This window comes from Narcine bancroftii, chromosome 3 (genome assembly GCF_036971445.1).
Source record: "Narcine bancroftii isolate sNarBan1 chromosome 3, sNarBan1.hap1, whole genome shotgun sequence".
In the NCBI taxonomy this organism is placed as follows: Eukaryota; Metazoa; Chordata; class Chondrichthyes; order Torpediniformes; family Narcinidae; genus Narcine; species Narcine bancroftii.
The window spans coordinates 361509612-361530994 of record NC_091471.1 but is presented as its reverse complement, the minus strand read 5'-3'; the positions used below and the strand labels follow the sequence as shown (position 1 = coordinate 361530994).

The window sequence follows — 21383 nt, the reverse complement described above, 5'->3', positions numbered from 1 at the left end:
GGGGATCGCAAATCGTCAATAACAAAAATAGATCTGGAAGATAATGTAAAAAGTAGGAAATGAATAAATATAGAAAATACCAGAAGAAAATCTCTGCAATGGATGATTACACAAATCCATTTTTTTTAAAAAGGCATTACGATTGACAACTTCAAGCTGAACACAAAGATAATTTCAGATTTGCTGCATCACGTTGGAAATTGGAGAAACATTAAGTGAACTTTTATTGAATTTAGCACGTTTAATCGCATAATGATGCTGACACATAGTGTTAGTTCAAATGACCTAAAAAAAATTTGATGTTGATTTCTTTTTGTACTCAGCATCTGATGCCTATTGTGTTAGTGTCCAACAATAGTTGGCCAGCATTGATGGATTCCAGTTGCCCTGATAGCACTTTTCCATGGTCGCAATATCCTGGTGAAACTTTTCACCGCGTTCGTCACTTGACTGCACCAAGATCAACAGGGAAGACGTCCAAGTGCGAATGCAGAAAATGAATTTTCAATGCCATGTTGTACTTCATGGATTTGTATGCTTGAAGTAGGCTTAAAATAGGAGAAGAAAAAAAATCTACAAAAATAGATTATATCTATGTGATTGGAATATTTTAAAGTGATTTTCATGATCAACAGCCCAAAATCCATAAAATACATTCCAAAGTGTTCAAGAAGCAAAGGCTTCGTCATCCAGTGTTTCCTGAAACTGTAAACAGTCTGGAAGGTTGTCCAGGTGCTCCTCTACATTCTGATAAACCCATTGCAAGTGGAAAAATCGTAAGTCGAAAACGAATTCTGCACCCACTGAACATCATAGCCTTCCTTAAATGTGGTCATTCCACTTACCATAGCCTAGAGCTGGGAAAATTTATCTAAAACAAAGCCTATTTTATAATTAAATGTGGAATACCTTTTATTCCACACTGAAAAAAATTTAATCATAAAATGTTGCGCAAGCGTATCATCGTAAATTTGAAAAATCATAAGTTGAGCCATCATAAGTAGAGGAGCATCTGTAATTCACTTTGGAAAATGAGGCGATGTTCTTCAAGCTTGGAAGGGATTTTGAAGGAACAGTGTAAGAAGTCAAAGATAGACAGGTGAAAGTAGAGAATTAAAGAAAAAGGCAATTGGATACTTGAGGCCATACTCGAAGATTGAAGGAAAATGTTTCACAATCTGTATTTGGTTTCCTCGATGTAGTTTTATAAATATTAAATGCCATGTACTAACCTGGAAGGAGCACAATTATATTGGTCCCTTTCCTTGATTGTCTGTGTGTGTGGCCCTGGATGGAAGGAAGTGTTAAGACAGGGGTGGCCAAACTTATTTTGTTGTGGGCCACATACAGAAAAACACAAGGAGCCACAGGCCAAACAATATTAAACCCGGCAGTTTTCAACCAGTTACACTGCAAGAAAAACAACGTTTTTAGACCTGTGTTATCGAAAATTCATTTTCTATCAAACTAACTATTCGACACTACTGATCAGTTTAACTGTTGACATTGCAGTAGTTTATTGATGTGCTCAGTTATTGCAGTCGGTGTTTCTGTATCTGCTGCACTTAAATTTAATTTAAATTAATACATGAAACTCTTTAAAACCCTCATTCAAAAACCTGCAAAATAAAAAGTTGGGTGGAAAATAAGAATAGGAGAAAAGATCAAGAAAGGGATAAGGTTGTCTCCAACATTCCTCTGCAACTCTCATTGAGTACAGTTCTTGGCCCAAGTGTCCATGTTAATGATTATGATGTAATGTGTAAATCTGTAGATAGGCTGTAGATATTAAAGTTAACAAATTCATTGTAAATCGAACATTTCACCTTGATTTCTGTGTAAAAGTATTCATTTTTTTTTCCACACAGTGTCTGAAATTCTCAGCACTCCCTTTCTATTTTCAATCTTTTCAGTTCTGCCATGTTTAATCAGTAAACATTTTTTTAAACCATGATAAACATTATCATCGATGATTAACATTGCAGAGATCGGTCTAGTTGTTGTTCAAAATGGCAGCGACATCTCGTGTTGAAACTATGAGGTGCAATGTACATACAGTGCAATTTATTATTAGAGACTATGTTCTCATGGGTCATATGCCATTTTATATTTAAAATTCTCTCTGGGGCTCTTAAAAATTGCCAACAGGCCGCAGTTGGCCTCGGGGCTATAATTTGGCCACCCCACTTGCTCGTCACTATACAGCACTTTAATTGTCACCAGAGGAGATTCAATAACCACGCACCCATCTAACTCTTATATAAATATCCTTGCAATATTTTTACCCAGCACCATCTCAGTTTTGGGAACACCGAGCTGGAACTGGCAAACTTGTGTAAAATCAATGCCGGCTTTGATCTGGGATCTTTTCCTCTACTAGCTGGCTGAATGTATTCTAGGATTTTCTTTTAAAATTTTATATTAAGGCCACTTTTAAAAAATCTAAAAAGAATGTAAAAACATCTAGTCTGACACTTTGTACATTCTATTTTCGAGTATGAATGTCAAAACAAAACCCATAAAAATCTCTAGAGTGAATTATCACTCTGCCACATCATAACAATTAAATCACATCTCCATGAACATTGGATCGATCGTTTTGTACTGTCATTCAGCAATAAATAATTGTAATTTGGTGGACTGAAAAAGAGAAACAAATAAAAGTCTGAACATTAAGGGATTTAATGACACGCCGTGTTTAATTTTCTCATTCTTTTTCCACTTAGGTGTACATTTTTAAGGCTGACCAATCTGAGCATGTTGGTGTTTTCTCTGTGGCAGCAGGTCACCTGCTCTGATGGTGAAAGTAAAAAGGATTGTGAACTCTGTGGTTACAACATACATTACCAGGTGAATGAGAAGGCACCAATAGTGTGTTGTTAGAGAGCTCACTGGTGGGTTAAGGTCTGATGGTGTACTTTACCCCTCTGATCTGATTTAATTAATGAGATTATGGAGGGAAAACATGTGCCCTTCTTCTCTGAGTCACTCCTTGTGGTCTTCGTGGAAACAAGAGAGTCATTGCCACTGAGAGCGATACAAAAAAGTCTGCAGACGTTGTGATTGTAGTAAGCACACCAAAGTACCGGAGAACCTCAGCAGGTCCCGCAGCATCCATAGGAAGCAATGTTTCAGGCCTGAGTCCTTTGTCAAGGTCTAGGCAATAAGCAGGCAAGGGCTTGAATAAAAAGCTGGGGAAAGGTGGAAAGAAGCGGTAGGTGGAGGAGCACAAGCCAACAGCCAAAAGGCCATACATAGGTGGACATAGAAAGGAGCGCAGGAGAGAAAAGCTGAGAGTTGATCAGCTGATGGGGATAGCTCTGAGAATGCAGAGCTAAACAAAAGGAGAGAGATCTTTCCCTATCCCTCTGTCTCTTTTCCACCAGCTCTGCATTCACAGAGCTGCTCCTTCCTTGATGATACATTTCTGCCATGTATGGACTCTGCGGGAAACTCTGCTGAGTTTCTCCAGCACTTTAATACAGTCATTGCCTCTGACCTGGGAGTATAAAGCATTACTTACACTGACATGTCATTATGTCACAGCCACAAGAAGTGTAAGGGGGTGGGGGGGGGGGGGGGGGGGGCTTGGCCTTGCAAGCAGTGGTACATTTTAGAAATGCAATCACCTTTGTTTTGCAAACTGATTGTTTATCAAGCATCGGAAATAAATAATGGTCAATCTGTTTTTTGGTGGTCATCCATAAGGATGGCCATGATACTGCAACATTTCACAGTCCTTTAAATAATGTCTTGATCCCCACTCAAATGTGTAAGACTACCTGATAGAACATAAGAAACAGGAGCAGAAAGTAGACCATTCTGCTCATCAAACCTGGCCTGTCATTTAATGAGATCATGGCTGATCTGATCATTTCCACCTATCTGCCTTTTCCCCATATCCCTTGATCCCTTACTATGTAGAAATCTTTCCAACCTTGTCTTAGATATATTTAATGAGGTCACCACCACTGCTTTAAAGGGCAGTGGATTCCACTGATTCACCACCCTCTGGGAAAAGCAGTTCCTCCTCATCTCCATCCTAAATCTACTGCCATGAATCTTGAGGCGATGTCCCCTAGTTTTGGACACACAAAACAAACAACTGACCAACCTCAATCTTATAATTTCATAATTTTAAATGCTTCTATACGATCCCCTCTCATTCTTTTTAATCTGTGAGTACAGTCCCAGATGACTCAATCTCTCCTCATAGGCCAACCCCTTCATCCCTGAAATTGACTTGGTCAACCTTCTCTGCATCACCTCCAAAGCCAGATAGGCATAATCTCCAATAAACCTTTCATTCTACACTGTTGCAACATTCTAAATTGTGTGCCAAAAATCATAGAGCCAGTCAACTGACTGAGAGGCGTGACGATAAACTGAACGAAGCTGTAAGTTTGGGATGAAGCAGTGGAAAGTAAACAATGAATGGATGGAGGTCTCAGCAGATCGGCAGCATCCACTTAGGAAAATGGTCAGTCAACGTTTAGGGTTGCGACCCTTTATCCAGTCATCATGAAGGGTCCTGACCCAAATTATTGACTTACCATTTCTCTCCATGGATGCTGCCAGGCTCGATGTTCCTCCAGTTTTGTTTGGTCAAGATCCCAGTTATTGTTTCAGTAGAAAGCAAACTTCTTTTCACAGATCTTTAGAAATTATGACCACAAAAATGATGCACAAACAATAACTCAAAGACTAGAAGTTGTCAAGAAAATGATAGGCTTTTATAAACTACAGAATGATGTCCGTCCATGCTGGTCGACTGCCCTGAACTGAGGAGGGCGCTGTGGCGCAGTCACCTTTATTCAGGGGTCAGTGGGAGGAGCCTCAGGCACAGTCAGCAAGGGGCATGTCCTAACACATCCAAACATATGTACACACATTCGAATATATATATATATATATATAGAGTGCTTTACTACAAATGGCAATATAGAAAAGAATCTAGTTTTTTTGTCATCTGATTGTACATCCTGACAAAACGGCATTCTCCAGCCCTTGATGCAAATCAAACAGACACACAACCAGACATAACACTCATACAGGCAAACAATGCATATGCAGGACAAGTATTTCATCAATGCAAGTAAATATTATGTCATGAATATGAGAGTCTCGGATGGTTAGTGTGAACATTCCTTTGGTCATTCAGCGTTTTCACTGCCGAGGGAAGTGGGATCAAAAGACCAATTTTGACCGAATGTTTGTGCAAATTTAAATTCCTGTGCACGACTCGATGAATAAACACATCTTTCAGAGACGCGATCTGAATTGTTGGTGCCAGTGTACAATAAATTATTTTTCATGATCCAATGGATTGGGTCAAAATTGCAACTTCAGTTTGATCATTTTCATGTGCTGGATTTGGGTCAGACTTCAATTAAATTTGCTGGCATTGCTCCAACTCTTGTTGGAACAATTGTTCCAAAACAATCCCAGGGAAAATGGTCAGAAGCGGAATGATTAAAACCACTTTTGAGACACCCGATTCACAGGCAGGATCTCCTAGCTATGCAATCTCTCAATATCAAGCTGGTATCATTCATCTTGCGGTGCTCTTTACAGATTTACTGAGATTTGGATGGCACAGTTGGCGTAGTGGTTAGCGCAATGCTTCTGCAGCACCAGCGATCAGGACCGGGGTTCAAACCAGGTGCTGTCTGTGAGGAGTTTGTACGTTCTCTCCATGTCTGCATGGGTTTCCTCCAGGTGCTCTGGTTTCCTCCCGCCGTTCAAAATGACCCAAGGGTTGTTGGCCAATTGGGTGGCATAAGAAAGATCCTGTTACCGTGCTGGATGTTTAAATTTTGAAAAAAATTAATCTTCTTTAAATGTTATTTAAATTTAAAAATTTATGCTTGATCCTTCAGTGCTGGGAGACGAAGATTGGACAAGAAATGTACAAGCTGTTTTTGTTTGATTTTCTTGCTGACATCGCTTTCACATTTTGTGTGGAACTTCCAAGAAAGTACGTCTTTTAAAAATAAATGCCTTGTGTCCTCAAACTGAGATCAGGATGATACTGCATTAGTAAAGTTAAGATAATGACAAAAATATTTTAAGAAGTGGAAAAAATGGTGGAATTTGTAATATTCTATGATTCTACATATTATCATATATAAAGTAGGTTAATACCCAAACAAGCTATAAAATTGAAATGAATAATTGGAAGGTTCATTGGACGACCCAACCAAGCTGTAAGTTTGACTACAAAATTATAGTAAAAATGACAATGACATTGGAGTTTTGACTTATTTTGACTGAATGTAGGGCGAATGAACAACTCTTTTTGAAGATAGGCTTATTTGAATATATTCCTTCTTTAAAAAAATCATTGCCGATATAGGTTTGGATATATTCAAAGTTTAACCCATATGTAATTTGATATATTCATCTTTTCAATTCAAATAAATATCCTTGTAAGTTATATTTCATTCACTATGTTGCATGTGAAATCTATGAAGGGAATATTCTTACTCAGCTTTTTTAAATGTTTAGATTCTTGCGGGACCATGTTTCCTTTGAGTTGCCTAAGATAATGCAAAAGAAACAATTTCTAATTCCTGAAAATGTTTTGAATATTGTTAATGGACAAACCATCGTCTGGATTGGAATGTTTTATTCTCCATTACTGCCGCTTTTCAATGCCATCAAATACATCATCATTTTCTATGTGAGAAAGGTAGGTGAGAGAATATTGTCACTGCAGCTCAACGTTGGTTTTAAAGACAATCATTTAGTGATGTTTTTGTGATGTCTTTACAGCAATTTTCTCTCTCTCTGTGCGTATGCAAGATTCTTGTCATTCTAATGAATTAGATCTTTCTGGTTAAGAACAAATAATTTGCAGAGGAGTTGCACATCACAGTAAAACGTTTGGTATTTTTCAACCTGAACATTAACTTCTGTACAAATTCAAAATTATATCAAGTTTGCTTGTTTATCATAATATCCTATTCAGCGACCCAAGTGGAAATGGAAATGCATTTGGAGATCTCGTGAAAATGACGGGGGCGGTGGGGGGAACCAAGCGAAAACTACTGCTGGACTTTCCTTTGGCTCACGATTAGTGGAAAATCTGAATATCATTTTGGACCCATTGACTTTTGATCCAAAGCCACTGGGACTTGGGGGTTTAATGCAGCATTGATACGTTGTTTGCAAATACAGAATCAATATTTAAATCTTTTGAATTCAGCAATGCCTCCTCGGTTTCCAATCTCTCTGCTTATAATTGGTGTCGAGAGGAAAACGTTGATTAGAACAATTTTGTTCACCTGTCATAAAGTCTTACTTTGCTACACAAAAACCACAAAACACTCTCATCTTTATATTTTCAAAGCTGCTCCTCATTAAGATCTTTTTTTCCCCCAAAATATATTTATTGAGCATCAAATGCAACTTGGTACGCATTACACAGATGTAGATTGTGTTCCTATTCTCCCCTCACTAAGATCCTCAATTTGCAAGCCTATCAGTGAAATGAAAGTCTGTAAATTTTCAAGGATCCAGAGAACTTATGTTTAAATTAATTGTCTGATCACTAATAGTACAACAAAAGAAGCAGAATTAGAACGACTGCACAATTTTTGGAGAGTTGACAACAGACAATATTTGTTTAATATATAAGAAACATAGATTTGCTTGATAAGATTTGCATGGTCACTATGTCTCATGGTGTCCCATTGCCTGAGCATAATGTGTTCTCTATTTTTGTATTTTATCTCCAGCACAGTCTGTACCATTACTGTTGTCCCGGGAAAAGGTTGTTTCGAGCTTCCAGCTCAAAGATTTTCTTTCAATTGACGCTACTGTTTGGATTAGTTTTCGCATTGGTTCCTATAGTTGTTAATGTCTTAACGTAAGTATAAACCACATGTTCAACCTTGTTCAAGTAAGTTTTATGTTGTTTATAATCAGGAGTCAGTTACATTACTTTGGAGTGACTTAGTTAACAACTTCCCGAGTAAATGTATGTGCAGTTAAACCAAAAAACTCTAAGATTACATTTAGAGACCCCTACACGTCTATGGTTTAGGTTTTAATAAGCAGACTAGCAGATTTGGTATGAAATGCTTGCAGCCACTGTTCCCTTGAAGCTGTGCATGTGTACACACATGTTTTGCAACCAGCACATAAAGGAAATTAATGCGCGCACAAAAGATTAACCTAAAATAATTAGACTTTAATGAAAATAATCTCTTAGCTGTTTCTGTTAGTTAGTCGATTAAACAAGTAGTTAATCACAATTGTATTATATTATAACACTCCAATACAGTTTTATTAGCCTTGAGAGATAGGCTGTGCCAAAATGATCTTGAAACCATTTCTAGTTTATATTTGCACAAGCATTCAGTGCAGAGATACTTTTATCACAGGAAAATAATTTGCACAACCTAAGATTTTTGCACACACTAATTACTAAAAATTAGAAGGAATATTTCATACAACATAATAAAGTTGAGAGGCTGGGTATCTTTTGACATGTGACTCACCTCCTAACACAAGAAAACAAAACCAAAGACAGGAAAGCAGAAATTGGTAGCGTGGTGGAACGGGCTGCACTTGCCTGGATCTGTCTCGCACCAACAAGTTCAATGCCAACCAAGACATAGCAGCCTGATTTATTGTCACTCCATCAAGCACCCTAAATAGTCCATTGGTGGCATATAGTGGTTACCCTATGTATAATTTACAAAACATGCTGCTGTCATGTGCCAAAGCAACTCCAACGGTCCATCCCAAATTGCCAAGAACAACAAGAGCAGTGGTTGCATAGGACATCAGCCCTTGCAGGCTCCTCTCCAAGACACACCCTGTCCTGATTTGGAAATACATCACCAGACCTTCATCATCCCTAGGTCCAACCACTGCAGCTTTTTGCTTCAAAAGCCCCTTCTCAGAGGAAATTGGGAATAGGCTATCGATCTCGATATTACCATTGATGCCTGGATCCCAAAAATATGAACAGAACAAAAGCACCAATCTGCTCATTTACCACCAAACGTCAATAAAAAGACAGTGGTCTTATCAAGAATATATGATTTTTTAAACAATAAATGCTACTTACTACAAAATGGTTTAGTTCCTTCATAAATTAATTAGCACTGTAGATTTTTTATTTTTTTATTTCTTTTGCCTCAGTTGTGTGATATCACCTTTCTTTCCAAATCGATTTTACGTTGTATTAACTTTATTCAAATAATACTTTCTGCGTAAAGTCCCTGGTTCAAGCTGCATAGTGCAGACAGGATTCTTTAAAGTGAGATTTTAGTTCCTGCTTGGCTTCCTGATACATCAGCCCCACTACACTGGATGTTCGATTTGAGAAGGTAACATCCGCAGTTGTAAGGGGAAGATTAGCAGGTGCTGTTTGTCGTTACTAACTACAAAATTCTGGCCTTCATTTGTGGAAGAAGGTTACAAAAGATGGAGGGTAAGGATTGAATTCCGTGCTGGGGTTTACATATAAACATGTATTAGGAGCAGGAGTGGGTTACCTCTCAATTCTTCTGAAATTCAGTAGATACAAGCCGAGGCCATCTGGTGTTTCCTCACAGAAAAGTCATCTATCTATTCCAGGTGTTAGTTCCTGAATTATTTTTTTTCCAAATCTTAACAACTTTTTCTCAAATAAATAGATCAGTTCTTTCTTTGGCTTGGCTTCGCGGATGAAGATTTATGGAGGGGGTAAAAGTGCACGTCAGCTGCAGGCTCGTTTGTGGCTGACAAGTCCGACGCGGTACAGGCAGACACGGTTGCAGCGGCTGCAGGGGAAAATTGGTGGGTTGGGGTTGGGTGTTGGGTTTTTCCTCCTTTGCCTTTTGTCAGTGAGGTGGGCTCTGCGGTCTTCTTCCAAGGTGGTTGCTGCCCGCCAAACTGTATTGGATACATTATTCTCTATCTGGTTACGCCGATGCATTCCATAACTGCAGAATAACTTCCTAACTTTTGCATTTGGTTCACCTCATGATTCTCCTGATCATTGCGATCAGGAGAATAGGACTGTAATAGCCTTTTTTGAGCCAGGCAGTGGGATATCTCGAATCTTTTGGAGCTCGGAGATGTATATGCCAATTTGTATTTTCTGCCGCCAAGTGGATAATTTCACATTTTCCACAATTTATTCCATTTGCCAATATTCCTTTGGTCTCCTTCACATAGAACTCTTTTCAAGCTTGATGATAGGACTACTGACATAATCTTGCCTGTTAACTCCACCTTGTGCATGTGACCAAACTTCATCAGCTTGTCCACCAACAGAAGCTGCATTGGATCCTATCCAATCCCTGCTTGTGCGGCAGGAACATTCATTTCCGACAAGTCAAGTTCTTTTACTCATGATGGAATAGAACAATCTGACTGATACTTTCTAGTTTTGGGCTGCCGTGTCTCAGGAAAGATGATCCAGCCAATATGTGCGTTTGTATAAGCAGCCATCATCGCTGTCCTTTGTGCACATCCTTTGAATGTCAATCATGCTTGCTGAAAGGAGTGGGAAGGGGGAGTTGGACAGGCCAGTGTAGGGGATGGGAACTCATCCCCCCCCTCCCATTCCCACACTGACCTCTCCACTCTTGGCCTTCTCCACTGGCAGTTAGACCCAGTCTAAACTAGAGGAACAATACCTCATATTCCACCTGGGCCATTGATAGCCCAATAGTGTGAACATTGAATTTTCCAATTTCAAGTAATGAGTCTCCCTCCCTCCCTCATTCCTTCCTTCCCTCCCTTTTGACCCCTTTCACACCCAGACCCCACCCTTACACATTCCCCTCCCACTCCTATCCACATTTCCCCTTAGATCTTCGCTCCCCTCCCGTCCCCCACCCCCCCTCCACCTCTCTTTTGGTCCACCTGCTCACTTTTGTCTTTTCCTAACAGATCTTACCAAATAGTTCTCTCATACCACAATTATCACCTGTTATTATCATATTGCTCCACCAGCAGCCTATGTCTGCTTCACCCTGTTTGCCTCATGTTCCACCTGACCCCTTTGCTTCTCTTGCCTCTCCCTTTGTCTGGCACCTGCCAATCAATTGCTCAACCCTCCCTGCTTCACCAATGCCCACTGTCCCCTGATGGACCCCTCACATCCTATCCACATCAACCCAACTATCTTTCTACCCTCAGTCCTGATGATGTCCAGTTCTGGCCCAAAACATCATCAATTAATTTTCTCCCAATGATGCGCTGTGTTTCTCCAGCAGATTCCACCATATGCAAACTCTCGTGTGGCTCTAATTGAGTTGAATAGGGTTTTCACCTGTTGTCACTTAGATTATTCGCACTGAAAAATATTAGTTCCAATCTTTGAACAGGAATTTGCCACAAAGAATGTCAAATGTGACAATTAATCCTATCCTCAGGGTTCAACCATCCAGGGCATGTGGTCCATTTCGATATTATGAAACAGCTTGGGGAATTGTTCCAGAAGCTGTGAGAGGACTTCCACAACAAGTACAGAACTTCCTTAATTACATTAAATCCGAAGTCTTTCTGTTGATGTTGATCACTGTTTTATGGTAAGGATGGCAACAAATTATCATACAAATATGGTTAAATAACAAGACTAATAGTTTGATGTTCTAAGTCATAAAATGAAATAGCAAGTGGTCCAAAAGAGATTTGTCACTCTCTAACTTTTAGATAGTATTATGCAATTATATTAAGGTACTGTTTCATTGTTTTAATGTAATATCCATAACATCTTTGTTAAAATCATCTTAAATATGAGTTTAGAGTAAACTCATTTTACAGATAAAGCCTCTGACGGGGGTGACTCTTCCTAAGTAGGGATAAGGAGACACCTTAAGAGAGTTACCCCAATGGTGAGTGGCATTGACCAGTTGGGTGACGCCATTGTTGTTTCACACAACTTTATTCAAACAGCTGCTACAAGCAAAGCCCGACCAAATATTTGCTTGCATTTTCACCAAAGTTTGATGGATTACTTTAGAGAACATTTACTTTTACATATTTAAACTTATGTATTTTTACCTATGATTTTATTTATTTTTCTTGATTTCTTTGCTGGTTGTTTGAATTCAGGATATCTGGGGATTTACTATATATAGAAAAACAATTCCATTCAGATAGACAGTAGCTTAGATCATTTTAAAATATTGACGTGTAGATTGAAAGTCTTTGGCTTGCTTGGCTTCGCGGACGAAGATTTATGGAGGGGGTAAAAAGTCCACGTCAGCTGCAGGCTCGTTTGTGGCTGACCAGTCCGATGCGGGACAGGCAGACACGGTTGCAGCGGTTGCAAGGGAAAATTGGTTGGTTGGGGTTGGGTGTTGGGTTTTTCCTCCTTTGCCTTTTGTCAGTGAGGTGGGCTCTGCGGTCTTCTTCAAAGGAGGTTGCTGCCCGCCAAACTGTGAGGCGCCAAGATGCACGGTTTGAGGCGTTATCAGCCCACTGGCGATGGTCAATGTGGCAGGCACCAAGAGATTTCTTTAGGCAGTCCTTGTACCTTTTCTTTGGTGCACCTCTGTCACGGTGGCCAGTGGAGAGTTCGCCTTATAACAGGATCTTGGGAAGGCGATGGTCCTCCATTCTGGAGACGTGACCCATCCAGCGCAGCTGGATCTTCAGCAGCGTGGACTCGATGCTGTCGACCTCTGCCATCTCGAGTACTTCAACGTTAGGGGTGTAAGCGCTCCAATGGATGTTGAGGATGGAGCGGAGACAACGCTGGTGGAAGCGTTCTAGGAGCCGTAGGTGGTGCCGGTAGAGGACCCATGATTCGGAGCCGAACAGGAGTGTGGGTATGACAACGGCTCTGTATACGCTTATCTTTGTGAGGTTTTTCAGTTGGTTGTTTTTCCAGATTGAAAGTGCTAGCCTGTTAGATTGCTGAGTAATTAACTTTCCAAGAACCATTCCAAAAGTACGTAGGATATCCACCGCATTATCCTGATTCCTCTCAAAATTAAGAAAACTGTCACACCAAATAATATTTCAGGTTAAATCGTGAGTTAATAATTATGGTTAAAATTTAAATTCAAATGAAAATGTAAATAACAACCAATAAAGTTGTGAACTCTGCTGTGCGAATAATTCTGACACAAAGTCCACAGACTGTACAACAGGCTTTAATTAAACTTGTACATACCAGGTCTCAGTACATTCCTAGCTCCGTGTCTCTGACTCCTCCCAAAGGGGTCGGCTCGAGTCTTTATACTGGCCAGTGATTGACAGCCGGCAGGTGGGGCCAGCCTCCCAGGTACAGTGGTAGCCCCCTGCAGTAGACCGACAGGAGTGCAACCAGAGTAGTGGTTGTATCACCACAAGGTAGTCATACAAAGCAGAAGCTACTTCATCCTTTCAATCTGCCTGGCCATTTCTCTAAAGCTGAACAAGCAAAGCAATTTGCAACTTTAGCAAGCCAATTTTTGAGGTCCTGTTGATCTTGATAAGTCGCGAAGTGACTCATGATCAACCTCCATTTCATTCATCTTTTATCCTAATTATTCTATCACTATGGGTAGACAGTTATCGTTTGCAATCGTGTGCAACCTTTATAAAATGAAGACAGTTGAAATTAAAATAATTTATAGGATAATGTCGCCTACAATTTTTATTCATAACATTGTGAATCCCTCTTTAATATTTTTTCAGTGAAATGGTCAAATGGAAACTTAGTGAAAATATCACTCGTTACTTCATATACTCCCCATGTTTTCCAGTAACATAAAAGAAAATGATTGTGTGCTCTCAAATGCTCTCTTTAATATTTGTTGTTTGAATAATATATTGAAATGCAAGCTTTCAAAACATTTTCTCATGTATCATTTTATTTAAAATTCATAATTTTCTTGGTTGCTCTATGTGAATGATCATACATTTATTATCTCAAACAATGTAATCACATTTCTCCATTTCTTCCTTGGTAACAGCATAGTGTTGACAACTTTTGTTTCTTTGGTTCGAGCGAACAGAAGGACCATTACGCAGCTGAAATGGCATTTAGTATTGGTAAGTGGACCCTCGTCAACTGGTAAGTGGACCCTCCACTTTAGTGGAGGGCTAAGTACAGCAAATAAGAAAGGATGTCAATGAATTGGTTTGATATTGTAATTCCTGGAATGGGCATGTTATTTTATAAAGAAAAGTTGGACAACCAAGCTTGTGTTCACTGGAGTTCAGCAAAATGAGAGGGCCCTTGATTATCATTGCATAAAATCCAAAGAGATCTTGACAAGGTGGATGAGAAGAGGATGTTTCCCCTTGATGGAGAATTTAGAACTTGGGGACATTGTTTAAAAATCAGTTACCTGTTTAAGAAGAGAGGAGGAAGATGATTTTCTTGTAGTCGATTGTAAATTCTTGAATCTCAAAGGGCAGTGGAAGCAAATATCTTTGGATATTTTTAAAGCAGAGGTAGATTGAAGTTTTATTTCACGGTACCAAATTATACCTTAAAAGTTTATTTATTTTAAATTATTTCAAATATTTTTAACCTGTTAGATTGGATGCAGTTGGAAAATATGCTTGTGCGTCTCAAGATATTTTTCACATGTTGCGAGCTATAAACACAAACAAGGGATTGTCATTAAGATAGGAACTTGTGCACAGCACTGGCAATAATTTGCCTGGCTAATTCTTTACCAGAAGGACTGTGATATTTAGGCAGAAGAGGAAAAAAACAGAAAATAGTATTACAGTAAAACCCCTGATATGTGGCACCTATGGGGATTGGTAGATGCTGTTTTCCGGTAGCTTGAGACTCACTCTTACAATACCTAACTAATACACCTGCATTAAGAATAAACAGTTGAAAAGACAAAATACAAAAATACTCTACTGTACTTACACTGAACAACTTCACTTGTATGAATGTAAAAACCTTAAAGCGTCGCTGCATTTGCAGGTTCTTTCCCCTCCACTGAGTTGCCAGAAAGACAAACAATAACATTATAGATGATTAATCCCGCTCCCCAAGTTTACAGATAAAGCCTCTGACCTGGGTGAGTCTTACGAAGCATGGATAAGGAGACACTTTAAGAGAATCAACCCAACAGCGAGCGGCATCAACTGGCTCTTCTTCCTGGGCGACGCCATTGGTGTTTCACACAATTTATTCAAACAGCTGCTATGAGCAAAGCCCGACCAAGGCTGAATATTTGCTCCCATCTTCAACAAACGTTTATGCGCTACTTCAGAGAACATTTACTTTTGCAATATTTTTCACCAATTATATTATTCTTATTTATTTTAATATTTATTTTCCTCCATTTTTGCCATTTGAGGCTGCCACATACTTGAATTCCAAATACAAGGGGTTTTACTGTATTTTTAAATGATAGCTGTAGAGCTCTTCGAAAGAATCAAAGACTTGTTGATCCAAACCAAGGCTTTTATTAGCAAAAGACAGGAGCTCTTCACAGGTGGCCGACCAGTCCGGAATGATCCAACCTGGATAGGAACACAACCCTTTAAGGCCCAGACAGTAGGCGTGGCTAAGCTCTCAGCCAATCGCTGTCAGCACAGTCTAGATACTGTAACTATATACATTGGTGATAGATCTGTACTATCACAATAGCAGACCACTCCAACCATATTATCATGAAACATGGGGTCAACTGCAAGCTGATGCACTGAGGGAAGTGTTCTAGATTTATTAGATCATATCATTTGGTTCACAAAAGGCTAACACTTCTCAGAAAAAGATACAAGTTGCCAATAAAAATGAAGTGTACAGAAGAAGTAATTAGCTCATGATACACAAAGTAAATCGAGTCTAAAAAATTGCTGCAAGATCAATAACTTGATTCATAGAATTTAGCATCAAGCTTTGTGAACACACCACTAGTCACAGGCCTCCAGTCTGAGAAGCTATTGTCCACGGCCACTCACTGGCTTCTCCCACACAGCCAATGTTTTGAATATTTTAATATGAGATTTCACATCCAAAGTACAGAGAACCTATGGATAGATGTTAAAATTCTCAAAGATACACTACACTTAAAATCACCAAGGCCTGAAGAGGGCGCACAAAATCAGTGAACCGGTGCGGACTCGAAAGGCCCACATGGCCTGTTTCCGCTCCGTAAATGGTTATATGGTCATATGGTTAAAAGTTTGTTTAAAACTTGTCAGTATTCTGTTTGCAAGCTATAGATGGTGTGTCAGGAAAATGGAACTTTAAAAATGTTAACTTGAACGTTATGCTACTTTTTTTCCCTAAGATTTATGAGAAATTGGAAACTGATGAAGGCCACCATGTTGGGGAAAATGGTGTGTCATAAATGCTCTTGAATGTTCCCCTGATACCCCTGGTGAAGCTGCTGCAGCAGCTTGATAAGTTAAATGACTTATATTTGACATTACTAAAATTAATTCACTCAGAAGGAGAGTAAGATAAATTGTTTTAATTATTTTGTGCCAATCTCGTTAACACACAAGTGCTGGAGAAACTCAGCAGGTATCGCAGGGTCCAATTGGAGGCAAAGATGTGTCACCGACATTTTGGGCACGAGCCCTTCGTCAAGGTACATCATTGCCTCCTATGGACGCTGCAGGACCTGCTGAGTTTCTCCAGCACTTTTGTGTATTAACTACGATCACAGCATCTGCAAACTTTCTCGCTTCACTTGTGCAAATCTATTCAGGTTTTCTTAGTTTTGCTTATGTTTTGAAACAGTATTTGCTTCTTGTAGCTGTCACAACTTTGTCAGTTTTGTTTTGATTCAAACATTCTTTAATTCTGAACTATTTGTTTCACTAGGCTGGAAAGGATAAACAATATTTGGTGAAAAAACTATCAGCATGAAAGAAATGTTTCTTTTCAAGACAATTCTTCTAACAGCACCCAAGATATCAACATCTCGAATTGAACCTTGCCACTATGGAACTCTTTCAAGGACTGAATTAGTTTAAGCTTATTACGAGCAAAATCAATAATATGGACAAAATTGCAGAGATCTGGCTTATTTTACATAAAGATTCACTGACGTCTGAGTGACACACTGATTCTACGTTTGCTTGAAAAAGGCAGCCCTGCGTATTCTTTTAATTGTTTTGCATGATATCTTCCCTTTGTTATTCTTGGCTATCTGTCCAAGATCTATTAAGGCACTGACTAAGTAGGTAGAGACATGGCATTGTGATCAAAGAGTAAACTGGTGGAAAACTTCAGTGCATCAAGCACTCCTGTACAAGCACAAGTAAAGGAATGGTTGATGCTCCAGCTCAAACCCTTGCATCCAGTCTGAGCTGATAATATGACCACTTGGGGCTCTCAGTACAGACCATAGCTAGATTAATATGAGCCTACAATAATGTGAATGCCTCATCTTTGGGGAGAGAAGCTATTGCCATGTCAGAGACGTTAATCAGAATAGTCAATGCACAGAAGGCCATTTGGCCCATCTAATCTTTTCCAGCTATGTAAGAGCAATGCAGCAGGGCATCCTCTCTCTCTACCAAAGTTCTTTTCTTTCTGATACTTATCCAGTTCTTTTTAGAATGCTATAATTGAATTTGCCCCTATTCCTACCTCCGGAAGCACGTTCCAGACCTCAGCCACATTCTACGTAAAAACAAAATCCCTCATGTCCCGCTTAGCATTTTCTCAACAGATACTCCAGTATAGATTTGCTTTTACTTTCGATTTATAGAAAGTAGAGTTTGATTTTTCTTGTGAAAAATAAATATTTAATTTTTATACATCTTTAGAACATTATGTTTGAAATGCTTATCAACGTTTCTCTTTCTAGTTGAAATATATTTAAATTGATCGAGTTCTTAAAATACAATGCAATTGTAATAATACATTTGTATTACTTTGCTTTGTTCCTTAAAAATTAAAAATGTGCAATTGTTGTTTTAATAAGAAGGTGTTCCATTATAAAAAAATCTGAAATACCCACAGACTCTCGCTGACTGCTATACAGTTAATGGAATAGTTTTCAATTGCAGTTTCTGTCATCACACCCACAAAAGGCATTGAAGTAAATGATTAGCTGATCTAATTTTCTTTTAAAAAAAAAGAGAATTCAGGAAACACTCATTAAATCAGTATCTGCACAATGGGGATATTTCAGGTAAGTCACCGTCGATGATGGAAAACACGGCAAAAGTAAACAGTGTGCAAAAGAACGGGAGAGGACAAAAGATCCATTAACAAGAAAATTATGTTTTAAGTGGTAAGATGGAGAAGATCTGACTGAAACAATAAAACATGATATGTCATGTCTTTGACCGTAGGAAGACATGATCTGAGCAGGTCCCCTCGTGCAATGTAGGAGAGCTTAAATGATGAAGGGTCTCTGACGATCAATGTAGATTCTGTCTTTCTTTCCACAGAAGCTGCCTGGTCTGCTAAAATCTACTTTCTGGTTTTATTTCAGATTTTCAGCATCTGCAGTTTTGGTTATTTTCCTTTAGAGTGACTAAAGGGCCTGGATACCAATGCTTATAAATAACAATTGTGGCCAGTGGCAAAATTGTGGCACAATCCACCAAGTTCAATGTAAAATATTCCCTGTAAAGATCAGATGGAGAGAATGGCCTCTTTTTAACTGTCTGGCTGAGGTTTGACAGAAACATTCCTTCCATGACCTGTAAATTCAATAAGCTAAGTATGCCATTAAAAATTCCCCTTAACCTCACCTCATATCAAATCAAGTCATCTCCTTTATTTATCATTCATACCATAACCAGTAATAGCACTGTAAAAACGAGATAGTGTTTCTCCAGGACCACAAAACAGATTTACATAAATAGGTATTAACTAATAAGTCATAATAAAAAACCATGAAAAATAAAACCATGATATGTTTTCGGAATGGAGGAGCCTGACAGCTTGTGGACAAAAACTGTTGCACAATCTGGACGTGTGGACCCAAATGCTACGATACCTCCTTCCAGATGGAAAAGGGGAAAAAAGTTGACAGGAGGGGTGTGTGAAGCCCTTCACAATGCTATTTGCCTTCTGAATGCATTGTGTCTTGTAGATGTCTGTCATGGTAGGAAGAGAGACCCCAATGGTCTTGCAGTTTGAGGCGGTACAGCTTCCAAACCAGGCGGTGATGCAGTTGCTCAGAATGCTCTCAATGCATTCTCTGTAGAATGTAGTGAGGATGGAGGGTGGGAGATGAACTTTCCTCAGCCTTCACAGGAAGTAGAGGTGCTGCTGGGCTTTCTTGGCTATGGGACCAGGTGAGATTCTCTGACAAGGGCCCACCAAGGAATGTGGTACTTCTGGCAACCTCAACAGTAGAGCCATCAATGTTCAGTGGAGAGAGTGTTCCCCCCTCAGGCCCTCCGGAAGCAGGTGCCATAGCTTAAACTTTGTATTGGGACTAATTTCAGTGGAAAATGTGATGAAAACACATGGAATCACTTACTCAGAATTCAGGACATTTTTGTTAAAGTATCCAAACCTGAAAATCCTATGTATTTTTATCAGTTTCATGGAATAAAGATGGCAATTCTTGGAAAATGGCAGCTTGCTGGAGCTGTTGTAACAGCAGCACTGCCGCTGGTGCAGACCTGCGAAGAGTGGAGACACAGCACTCCTGCAGGGTCCAACCACCCAGCCCGACTGTTAAAGGAGCCGAAGGTGGTTTTATTTAAAATCTTGCGATCATGGAGTCTGTCCACAAGATGACAACGCAACAATTGGCAGCAGGCCACTAGGGATTGCAGAGGACTGGTGCAGGACACCAGAAAAGAGGGTGACCACCCCCATCTGAGAAGGAGGAGCAGAAGAGATGACCCACAGGCCAGTGACCAAGGTGGCGGGCCAGTGAGGGGTTCTGCGGCTGAGGAACACCCAGGCCGTGGGCTGTTGGTGACTTGCTGGAAGCTACGGTCAAGGGACTCACATCTGGTGGTGGACTGCTGGAGACTGGCTGAAGGAGTACCAGGCATCGGAACCAGGGTCCTAATCGTGTTGAAGGTTCAGGACCGGAGCTTGGGTTGCTGATGGCTTAGATTGGACTCTGTATGGCTGCGAAGCACTGGAGGAAAATCCATGGATACTTGGTGACTCTGGAGGGAACTCTCTTTTGCTTCTCTTTCTCTGACTCTAAGAGGCGCTTCAGGCAACTTCTGTTGATGGTGAATCTGTCTGCCTTACAGTAGAGCATATAACCATATAACCATTTACGGAGCGGAAACAGGCCATGTTGGCCTTTCGAGTCCGCACGGGTTCACTGATTTTGGGCGCCCTCTTCAGGCATTGGTCCCGGTCGATCTTCATTCAATAACGATGGGCGAATTCAATGCAGGTGGAATCAGAAAACTATGAGCAAACAGATTGGCTGTCTGTGTACCAAAAATAGTAAAACTTGATGAAACTGGATTTATTAAGAAAAGACAAACAATGGACAATATCTCTAAGTTCATTAACTTAATCCATGCAGTACAAGGAAAGAAGAGTCCAACAGTGGCGGTTGCTTTTGATGCAGAGAAAGCTGTTGACAGGGTAGAATGGAATTATTTATTTCAAGTACTACAGCAGTTCAACCTACCAGAGAAATATATTAATTGGATTAAAGCATTACCAATGAAAAGAGTGAGCTGTACATAATAGGTGGCTGCACATTCTTGTTGCAAACTCATGAATGAGTACTGCTTAGGGGCAGGGAGAAATGTGGCCATTTAAGCTATATGATGCATTTTCAAAACTGCACCAATGTTAAGTGATCTTCACTTGTCCAACATTTCCCCATTTATTTTTCAAAAGGCAATTTTGTGTAATATTACACTTTTTATTACATGACTATAAATTGACTATTGAATCCTGATTGTTGGTTATTTGGTTGGCAATACTATGAAAGAAGTTGTTTTAACAACTACCAATGGTGACATTAAAATATGAAAGAAGTGAATATTACTGCAGGCCACTAAGATTTAGCAGACCCTAAGAATGACACCACCAAGTCACCAAAGTCTGTTCAGGATGGAAGGCAAAATCCCTGTTCCAATCTTACTTGGTTAACACCCCTCACACTTGCGCCACGACATTGATGACTGTATTGGCGCTGCCTCCTGTATCTGTTCAGAACTTCTTGACAATTAATTTCAATGCCAATTTCAAACTCGGCCCTTAAATATATCTGACACCTCTGTTCCCTTGATTGACTTCTCTGTCTCCATCTCAGGAGACAAACAATCCACGGACAAATACTGTCTCTTATAAGGATGCTAATCTTTGCTCACAATTCCTCTGCCTCCACCATATTTGTTCCCAGGATGCGGCCTTCCACTTCTGGACATCTGCAATATCCTTGTACTTTAATAAGTGTGGGTTCCCCATTATAGTCATTGGTAAAGCCTGTATCTGCTCTATTTGTTGTACTTTTATCACCACCCAACCTTCTCCCAGGCAGAACAAGGACACTCCATCCTGTCCTCACTTT

At 39.7% G+C, this 21383-nt stretch overlaps 2 protein-coding genes across 2 annotated transcripts in view; one reads left to right on the top strand and one right to left on the bottom strand.

Annotated features, from left to right (window-relative positions):
* Positions 1 to 17847, top strand: part of LOC138759503 (transmembrane channel-like protein 7) — a 46654-nt gene extending 28807 nt beyond the window's left edge. Inside the window, 8 exon segments of the mRNA XM_069930030.1 lie at positions 2727 to 2850; positions 5880 to 5977; positions 6508 to 6691; positions 7740 to 7870; positions 11379 to 11534; positions 13911 to 13989; positions 16742 to 16776; positions 16778 to 17847. Coding sequence (XP_069786131.1) covers positions 2727 to 2850; positions 5880 to 5977; positions 6508 to 6691; positions 7740 to 7870; positions 11379 to 11534; positions 13911 to 13989; positions 16742 to 16776; positions 16778 to 16850 — 880 coding nt within the window. The 3' untranslated portion in view covers positions 16851 to 17847.
* LOC138759504 (somatostatin receptor type 2-like) overlaps positions 1 to 21383 on the bottom strand; it is an 88545-nt gene that overhangs the window by 29625 nt on the left and 37537 nt on the right. The gene's annotated exons all lie outside the window — the stretch shown is intronic.